This window comes from Populus euphratica, unplaced genomic scaffold (assembly GCF_000495115.2).
Source record: "Populus euphratica unplaced genomic scaffold, PopEup_1.0 scaffold221.1, whole genome shotgun sequence".
In the NCBI taxonomy this organism is placed as follows: Eukaryota; Viridiplantae; Streptophyta; class Magnoliopsida; order Malpighiales; family Salicaceae; genus Populus; species Populus euphratica.
Window position 1 is genome coordinate 236,116 of NW_011499927.1, and position 10,429 is coordinate 246,544.

The 10,429-nt window shown below is 31.9% G+C and overlaps 1 protein-coding gene across 1 annotated transcript; it reads left to right on the plus strand.

Annotated features, from left to right (window-relative positions):
- The first annotated feature begins 6,476 nt into the window (after positions 1–6,476).
- On the plus strand, positions 6,477–8,485 carry LOC105135769 (guanine nucleotide-binding protein subunit beta-like protein). Its single transcript, XM_011040801.1, has 2 exons — positions 6,477–7,467; positions 8,174–8,485. Exons 1-2 carry the CDS (start codon positions 6,580–6,582, stop codon positions 8,270–8,272), a joined length of 987 nt encoding a protein of 328 aa, XP_011039103.1. The 5' UTR covers positions 6,477–6,579; the 3' UTR covers positions 8,273–8,485.
- The last annotated feature ends 1,944 nt before the right edge of the window (positions 8,486–10,429 follow it).

The following is a 10,429-nucleotide window of genomic DNA, read 5'->3' on the forward strand; positions in this document are numbered from 1 at the left end:
AACTCATTGGATTGATAATGACTAGAATTTGCATAAAAAAATTCATAATTTTTGTCAAGTTTTCAATCATATAGGTGAGACAATTGGCCAAGTTATTGAGAATTGTTTGTTGGAATGGGGGATTGATAAACTGTTAACTATTATATTAGATAATGCAAGCTCTAATAATATGACCATTTCATATTTAAAGAATGTGATGAAAGATTGGCCAACTAATATATTATCAAATGAGTACTTGCATATTAGATGTTGTGTACACATTGTAAACCTCATTGTGTGTGATGGCTTGAAAGAGATTAATGATTCAATTGTTAAGATTTGAAATGCCATTAGGTTTGTGAAATCTTCACTGTCGAGGCATCTTGTATTTAAGAAGTGTGCTGAAAAATTGCATATAGAGTGTAAGAAATCATTGTATTTAGATGTTGCAACTCGATAGAATTTAACTTATCTTATGTTAGAAGCTGCTAAAAAGTTTGAAAAGATGTTTGTGAGGTTAGGTGAAAAAGAACTTAGGTATATGAGTTACTTTTTGGAGGTTGATTCAAAGGGGAATAAAAAAAACATAGGGCCACCTGGCTTGGAGGATTGAGAAAATGCAAGAACTTTAGTTAAGTTCTTAAAGATCTTTTATATGGTTACATTGAGATTTTTTGGCTCATTGCATGTCACATCAAATTTTTTCTTCAATGAATTGATTTACATGCATATAAACTTGTTGCAATTGTGTAAAAATAAAGATAGTATTTTAAATGGAATGGCGATGAATATGATGTTAAAGTTTGAGAAGTATTAGGGGTGTGAAGTACATCAGAATTTTTTGTTATATGTGGCTAATGTTTTAAATCCACGTTTGAAGTTGAAATATATGAAATTTTATTTTAGTGATTTATATGATTATGATAAAACACAATTGCTAACAAATAAGGTGAAAGATACTTTGGTGAGCTTGTATGAGTTTTATTTGAAAATTGATAAAGTGGTGGATAATAATAGGCATAAACAAAATGTTAATGCTATTGATGATGTGGATGTAGATGTTAACACTTTGGCTCGATTCAAAAGACATTTGCTAGAGGTGGATAGTATGGAAAATAAAAATGAGATTGAGAGGTATTTAATTGAAGGTTATGAGGATCTTAATGATGATAAGTTAGATATTTTGGGTTGGTGGAAAAGCAATGCTTTGAAATATAAGATACTTTCAAAGGGTGCACAACATGTTCTAGCTATTCCTATATCCACAGTGGCTTCTGAATCAGCATTTAGCACAAGTGGTCGTGTACTTGATCAATTTCAAAGTTCTCTATCTCCAGCAACTATTCAAACACTCATTTGTTGTCAAAATTAGTTGCATCATGGATCAATTCCAACTGATATTAGAAGCTTGATAAATGATCTTGAAACCTACGAAAACCTTGAGTCAGGTAATTTTTTTTAGAAACTTGCACCTTTTATTTTTTTATTTATTAATTAAATTATTTGCAATCATCTAACATGTCTAATTTTTTATTTTGTAGAATTTGGTAAAATACTACTTTTTATTTTTACATATTCTAATTTATTTTATCATGTTATAATTTTAGATCTTGATTTTCAGGTTTTGATGTCAATGCTATTACGAAATCAAAGTCAATGTTCTTGTCATCTTGATGTGCTTTTTGATTGAGATGATGTGCACAATGAAGATTTATATTTTTTGCATGAAGTATTTTATTTTTTATGGCAATGTTATTTGTTGTTTTTTTTAAGCCCTTTTGAAGGCAATACTTTGTAATTTTAATTTTAATTTGGTGTATGTGTTATTTACACTTTGATGCATGAGGAGTCCAAACTCCAAAATATAAATATTAGAAATGCTTGCAACATATTAAACATAATATTAACACTAATAATTTAATATAAATGAATATTTAGTGACAAAACATATTAAATATATTATAGAATTTTGTAACAAAATTACATAATATTTACATTAATTACAAGCCCATTAGAAAGCCCATTAGAAAACTCATTAAAAAGCCTAAAAAAATAATATAGGTTTTCCAGTTTTTCTATTAAAAAACCAAACCAAAAACGGTCAGTTTGAACTGATTCCGGTTTGAATTTTCAAGTTTTTCAAAATTTGATTTTGGTTAGTTTTTCAGATAAAAACCAAACCGAACCGAATTTGCTCACCCCTACCTTTACCAAGTTTTTTCCATTCAATTTATTCATTTTTCTATGTTAATTATTCTAAAAATTAGGCCCTATTCATCCTTATTTTCTTGTCTTTTTAGTTAGTTTTGGTTTTCTTCATGACTGATCTAGAAGTCCTAGGTCATTTTTTAGTGTTTTTTTTGTTTTAAGGTCCAAACAAAGGAGGAGAAAAGATTTGGTTCATACCTTTTAGTTTTCAGTAGTTTTAAGAAGGTATTTAACAAGTTTTTCTCCCCTCTCAACCTATAGTTTTTTGCTTCTTCTTCCTCTCTGGTTTCTATTTTTCCTTTCTTCCTTCTCTAGCTGCACTAACCAGCCTTTTACACACCCTCTTTTGTCATGGTTTCAGCCATTTTTTGGTACTCTTTAACTCTCATTTCCTCTTTAGGGTTTAAGAGGGATACATGCAGTTGGGTTGGGGGTCATCTCTTTAAAAGAAAAGAGAGGGTTTGGTGCATACAACTAGCTAGTTTCACTTTAGAAAAAAGGATATTATTGTAGTCTAGGGTTGTTGGTTGCCCATTTAGGAAAGAGAAAAGGTCACCCTCCTCCTTTCTTTGCATTTATACCCCCTCTTAAATGATATGAAGGTATTTAGGTGTTGTATATCTTTGGTTCTTATTCCTCTTTTGAGTTATCTTAGGCTGGATTCTATTCCAATTCTTTTTTAGAATAGGCCAGTCCAACATTAATTTTTTATTGGGTTTTATAGTGCTTCTGTCGATTCAATTATTGGTAGCAAAACTGTGTTACTGTTGATTCAAAAATTAGCAATGAAAAACTATGGCGCTGCTGATTCAAAAATTGATAGTGAAAAATTATATCATTGCTGATTCGGGATTCATTTCTGGCTTTTCCTTCTTTCTATGTTTTTTTTTTTTTTGTGTTTACATGAAAAGAAAATAAGAAGTAATGAAATTTTGAATCAAGGATTTTATGTGGTAAAACTATTTAGTAGAATTTTGTGTTGCTTATGCTCCATATTTTTTTTTATGTTGTTTCTGTCTACACTAGTTGGTATTAAAGCCTAATAATTCTTGGGTATTAGTGTTGTGTGTTGGAATAATTATAGTTGAAAAAAGCTATGAAACATGACATACTAATATAGAATTAGATAACAAGGTCTCCTTAGAAAAGAGACAATCAATAACTTGCGATAAAATACATACAAAAATATATTCTAAAATTAACCTATTAGTTGATGAAGGTAAGGGAACATAAGAGACCATACAGAGAGCAGTCATGATTTTATGACTTGCTTTGAAAATCTATTTTAAAGACAACAACAAAGAAGGTAGTCTCATGATCATCATATAATCATGTATTGTGGTGATATTAGAGATCTCATTTATGATGAGATAGATGTTGAATGGTATTCTTCACTAATTCATGTTTGTTTATTTTGATGATGATTATGCTAATAATGATAACATAAACACTAACAATTGTTATAACCCAGTTTTGGATCCCCTAGATTTTTCAAATTAATATTTTTCTTAAAAAAAATCTAAAAAATTTGAAAAACATTTCTTGTTTTTGGTTTAAGAATAAGCAATTTCTGCTCTTGTTAAATAAAATTGGAATTAAAGGCAAAACTAGCTAATTTTGCAAGCTGAGGACCAAAATAAAAGAGATGAAAAAGTTTGGAATTCCAATTAATTCAATTAGGGACTTAATTGAAAGAAAATTAAGAATGGGTTTCAATTCCACTTATTTGAGTTTAATCATAGGTTAAATTAAAATAAAATTTTACTTCTAGATTAATTTGATCAAAATTACATAAATTAAAAAGGCCAATGATTGGCGTGTAAAGGCATTAATATAAAAGGATCACTTTGAGTTTAATTAGGGATGAAACTTAAAGAAAAATCAAAATTCAGGATGAATTTGATTGAAATTGAAACAATAATAAGTTAAAGGGCCAAATTAAAAATTAAAAAAATAAAATAAAAAAACTTAAATGAAATAATGTATTTTGACTAAAAAGACACCATTTCATTTAAAAAAAAAGAAGAAAAACCATCATAATAATGTCATTTTAAAAAGGGTAGAGGTTGCTCCTCATCCGTGCATGCTATAAAATGCTTCTCTTTTCATGCTTTCCCCCTAGCTTTCAGCTTTTTATTCTCCCTCTTACATAAACATCAACAACCAACATTCACATCATACTTTTTCCATGAACAGTGCCACTTTATTTTTTAAAGTGTTTAAAATTGTATAATTTTATAAACTAAAGATAAATTTGTAACAAGTGATCAAATCTTGGGATCTAATTAATTTGATTAGAGATAAAATTGAAGAAAAAAAGAATATGATTTGAGGTAAAATTTGTGAACACCACACGATTTTGGAAACCATGAACTAAATTGAAAGGTGGTTGTACATAAAATTTCACATATTAAAAATAAACTAAAAATGGTGTCAAAATTACAATATTGAATTTGATTGCAAGAAAAATTAAAAACTCTTTTGAGGTTCTCTTTATATGCACAAATCTTCCAATTAACTATTAGATCTAGATCTTGCTTTAGATGAGAAGATATTTACATGAGCCTAGAAGCTTTAACCATGTGAGATCTTTAACTTGATTTGATTTCATCAAGATTATTCGCACGAGCTTGAAAATTTAAACTGTGTGAAATTTTTGACTTGATTTAATTAAGATGAAGAGTACTCACACGAGATCAAAAACTTTAACTGTATGAGATATTTAACTTGAATTGATTTGACAAGGATGAAGAGTTTTTACACGAGCCTAAAAGCATTAACCGTGTAAGATCTTGACTTGATGAAGAAAATAAGTTTGATCCTTTGCTTCCTTAATTCAACGAAGAAAAATGACTTTGACCTGTTGTTTTCTTGATTTAATTTGAATTTATTTGAAAGAACTACCAAGTATTTGTACTTGGCTTTTAGTTTCTCCTTTTCTTTTCTTTTCTTTTATGTCTATTTATAGATAGGTCAATACAATTTACCTCAAATATCCTTTATATAAAATAAAAACTCTTTTGAGGTTCTCTTCACATGCACAAATTTTTTAATTAAAGATGAGATCTAGATCTTGAATTGATTTGATGGGATGAAGAGTTTTTACACGAGTTTAAAAGCATTAACCTTGTAAGATCTTAACTTGATAAAGAAAATGATTTTGATAATTTGTTTCCTTAATTTAATGAAAAATAATTTGATCCCTTGCTTTCTCGAGTTGTTGAAGAAAATGGCTTTAATATCTTGTTTCCTTGATTTGATTTGAATTAATTTGAGAAAACTTCCAAATATTTGTATTTGACTTTTAGTTTCCCTTTTTTTTTATATCTTTTTTTTCATGTGTTCTCTGCTTGTCTCCTATGTTGGTATACTTCTTCTTCTTCTTTTTTTATTTGATAGATTTGTTATTTATTTATTAATAGATCAATATAATTTATCTCAAATATCCTTTATCTAAAAGACATTTTAGAAAAATTATATGAAAATTACTTAAAATACCTTTATTTAGAAAAATATTAAAATAAGAACTATGAAATATATTTAGACTAGTTTTTTTTAAATTAATTTGATTCCAAATCCAAAAAATTTAATTTAGGCTAAGACTAATAAATTTAATTTAAACCTAAACTTAATAAATTTAATCTTTTTTTTTTATCATAAAAAGCTTGATTTATTGTTGACATTTTAATGTTTATAAAAGCCCTTATGATGTTATTCCCTTGATTTGGAATGGTGATGTGACAAGTATATTATGTTAAAATAAATACTTTCAAATTTTTTTTTATCTCTTGATATAACAAAAATACTTCTTTTATTTATACTTATTAATGTCCATAAATAGTATTGAAAATTCAGAGAGATAGTGCTAGAGCTTTAAGAATAAAAACATTTACATACCATCTTCTTTTATATATATATATATATATATATATATATATCATGGCTATCAAAAAAATTGAAAATAATTTCTAAAGTATAGAAAATAAAAGGCAAAAACCAACAATGATACCAAATGATCATTGCTTTTAAAATTTTTTTAAAAAAATTTCATTTTTATTTAAGGTAAGAAAAAGACACAAATTTCACATTTTTTAATGTGAAAATTTGAAACAAAAAATTGATAGCCAACAAAAGAAATAGAAATATAAAACACACAAATAATTTTATTAAGAAATGCTGGGCCTTTGCTGGGCTGACTATACAAAAGCCATTAACCCATTTACCATATCATAGCCCAGTGTTGATCTCCGATAATCTTAAAACCCTAGTTTGGTTGCGCTTGCTCTTCTCCCTATATAATTATCTTATCCTGACTGCCTCTCTTCCTAAAGGGGGGAAAAAAAAAAACCCTAGAAAACAGCAGCAGCAACTTCTCTCTTCTCTGTCCAAGCCATGGCCACCGAGACCCTTATTCTTCGAGGCACCATGCGAGCCCACACTGACCAGGTCACAGCAATAGCCACACCAATTGACAACACTGACATGATTGTCAGTTCATCCCGCGACAAGTCCATCATTCTTTGGCACTTAACCAAAGATGAAAAAACCTATGGTGTCGCTCGCCGTCGTTTGACTGGTCACTCCCACTTTGTACAAGACGTTGTTCTTTCCTCCGATGGTCAGTTCGCTTTGTCCGGTTCCTGGGACGGCGAGCTCCGCCTCTGGGACTTGGCTACTGGTGTCTCTGCTCGCCGATTCGTCGGCCACACCAAGGATGTGTTGTCTGTTGCCTTCTCTTTTGATAACCGACAGATCGTTTCCGCTTCGAGGGACAAGACAATCAAGCTGTGGAATACTCTTGGTGAATGCAAGTATACCATTCAAGAGGCTGAATCTCATACCGACTGGGTTTCGTGTGTGCGTTTTAGCCCAAGTACGTTGCAGCCCACGATTGTTTCTGCTTCATGGGACAAGACAGTGAAGGTTTGGAATTTGACTAACTGCAAGCTGAGGTCTACCCTCGCAGGGCATAGTGGATATGTAAACACGGTGGCTGTTTCGCCAGATGGGTCATTGTGTGCAAGTGGAGGGAAAGATGGGGTGATTTTGTTGTGGGATTTGGCTGAAGGAAAGAAGCTTTATAGTTTGGATGCAGGTGCAGTGATTAATGCGTTGTGCTTTAGCCCTAATAGGTACTGGTTATGTGCTGCCACAGAGAATAGCATTAAGATTTGGGATCTGGAGAGCAAGATGGTTGTTGATGATTTGAAGGTTGATCTCAAAGCCGAAGCTGAGAAATCCGAGGGTACTACCGCAACTGCTGTCAGTACCAAGAAGAAGGTAAAGCATTTATTTTTTCCCGTGTTGTTTCGTGGTTTTATTTTTCAGTTTTTTTTGGGGTTAAAAATACTGTGTTATATTGGCTGAATCTGGATCGTAATTTGATAATTTTGTTGTCTATCTAAGATTGTGTTTACACTGGAGTTTCCTTTTCTTATAATTAATTGCAAATTCTCGCAGTTGCGCGTGTTAAGAGTTTTGCTTGAAGTTTTCTGTTGTAGTGTTTCCAATTCTTACATGTCCTAATCTGTTTGCATGTTATGTTAGTTGCTACCTAGAAGCTGTTGTTTTCAGTTGTATTGGACCTGCTACACTAGTTGGTTTATGTTTTTATTTTTATTTTTATGGTTAATCTTTTGTGTTATTGTCTTTTGTTTGTGTACATTGGAAATGTTTTATCAAAGACGTATTCTTGGTTTGTTCATGACTTGTAAACAATAGAGTGGTGTCTCATTCGCCCATTTGGTTCATCCGAGATGCTGAATATCTGGTTGTCGTGAAAGAGAATTTCTTTTGATTGTATGCTTTAGCTGATAATAGTGAAACTGTGCATACAGAATTGGCACCTTATCATGAATGCTTTTATTGGTGACACATTGAGCTCTTTATACCCGTATGCTACTATGAGAAAGATAATGGTGCATTTTTTTTTTCTTGCAACTAGAAAGCAATCCCAAGTAACATCATTTTGCTCTCTGTTTTGTAGATCTACTGCACAAGCTTGAACTGGAGTGCTGATGGAAGCACCTTGTTCAGTGGCTATACCGATGGTGTTATCCGAGTCTGGGGAGTTGGTCGCTATTAGGAGGCTTTGAGTAGTTGCCAGGCACCTTCTTTTTGTTTGATGATAAAGCAAACGTTTTTTTCCCCTTTCTTTTTAGTAGTTAAGACCTATTTAAGATTTTATTGGAAGTATTGGATCGTATGCTCTCTCTTTATGATGGATGTTATACTTTTTTTTGAGCCCCTGCAATATTTTTGTTTTTGATATCACATGTTAGATGCTTTTCCTTTTGAATTTCATATTTGTACAAGTAGTTTCTCAAGTTTTTGCTTTCGACTATCCCGATTGGCCTTGCAGGTATTGTAGTGTGTGCATCATGGCCATTGCTGCTATAATCATTCTGAAACAATGCTGAGTGTCTTTTGTTTATAGTAGTCTGGTGAAGGTCAGCTCTCAAAGGAACTAATAATCTAAGAAGCTTATATAGCTGTAGCTATATATGCAGTGTTTCGTAGCAATCCTGAATGGGGGGATTGAATTCCCCTCGAGCTTCTTGCAGAGTCTTCATCGTTTACCTTTTTGAACAAGAGGGAGAAATGGCATTTAGGAACAATCGATGTGTTATTGACAATAATTGTCAATTTTTGTGCATAGTACACATACAGATAGATTAATGAAGGTTGGTTAGGAAAGACTTATATGGTGTTTATATGATGGTCACTAAAGACTTATATGGTTGTTAACTTCAGGCATCATGTGTTTTATATATTACACAACCATATAATGAAATCATTACAAGCTTTTAAGTCAATTCTATTATGGAGGTCTATTGTAGAACATTGACAATGAAAGCTGGTTTGCTGGTCGTATAAAATGTAGAACGAAAACTAATTTGCTAGTGACATAAAATTCAGTAGTGAAAATTAATTTGTTGCTATCACATGATTCAGCAACAAAAATTGATTCACTATGGATAAAAAATTCAGCAACGAAAATTAGTTCGTTGCGAACACCACTATTCGGCAATGAAAACCGGTTCATTGCTAACACCATAATTCAGTAGTGAAAACTGATTTGCTATTAACACCACAATTCAGTAGTGAAATCGGTTCGCTGCTAAACCGATTCATTGTTGACACCACAATTCAGCAGCGAAAATCAATTCTCTGTTAACACCACAATTCGGCAGTGAGAACCTATTCGCTGTTGATACTGCAATTCAAAAATGAGAACCTATTCGCTACTAGTACCACAATTTGGCAGCAAAAATTGGTTTGTTGCTGACACTACAATTCAATAGCACAAATTGATTCTATAAGAACACCATAGTTCGGTAGTGAAAACCAATTCCCTTCCGACATCATAATTCAGCAACGAAAACTACTTTGTTGTTAACAACATAATTTGGTCCTAGGATCCAACATAATCATACAATTTTAAGGTGAACATCTACATACATTTTGATTCTAGCATATATTTTGTTCTTAGAATCCAGTAAAATTATACAATTTCAGCATGAACATCTACATGCATTTCAATTCTAGCATATAATTTGTTCTTAGAATCCAATAGAATCATATAATTTTCAAACATGAACATCTGCATGTATTTCAATTCCAACATACATTTTGTTCTTAGAATCTAGCATGCAATCTGACCAACCCTTCAGTTATGGCTGGCCCTTTACTTAGGGGTGAGCAAAAAAATCAAAAAACCAAATAAACTGAGAAAAAAATAACCAAAAAAACCAAAATGAAAAAAACTGATTAAACCGATTAATTTTTTTGCAAAAATTTCCAGTTCGGTTTAAGGGGTACTATAAATACAAAAAAAAAATTGCGTTATTTTTCTTAACCCTATCATCCATACTCCTACTCCAGTCGTCCTTCCTCTTGCTCCTGAACCGCTCCCTCAACTCACAAGTCATAATTTCATATTTGTAACGAAATCAATCCATCTTCATCTTCTGGACCACAGCCAGCCACATCCCTCTCCCAACATCTTCATCTTCAAACGCCAGTCAGCCATATCCCTCTCCCATTGGCCACCATCTTCATCTTCAAACCCCAGTCAGCCACGTCCCTCTCTCACACAGTCACACTCAATCTTAAATCATAGAACACACACCACACCAGCTCACCGAACCTCCAGAGTCCAACTCCAGATCCAGTCAGGCAGTCACCTCCATCTCTCACACCCGACCTTTAATCGTGTCACACCAAGTATGGTTTTTTTTTT

Coding starts and splice junctions, on each gene's coding strand:
- LOC105135769 (XM_011040801.1), top strand. CDS start 6,580: ATGGCCACCGAGACCCTTATTCTTCGAGGCACCATGCGAGCCCACACT. Junction 7,468..8,173: donor CTGTCAGTACCAAGAAGAAG/GTAAAGCATTTA, acceptor TCTGTTTTGTAG/ATCTACTGCACAAGCTTGAA.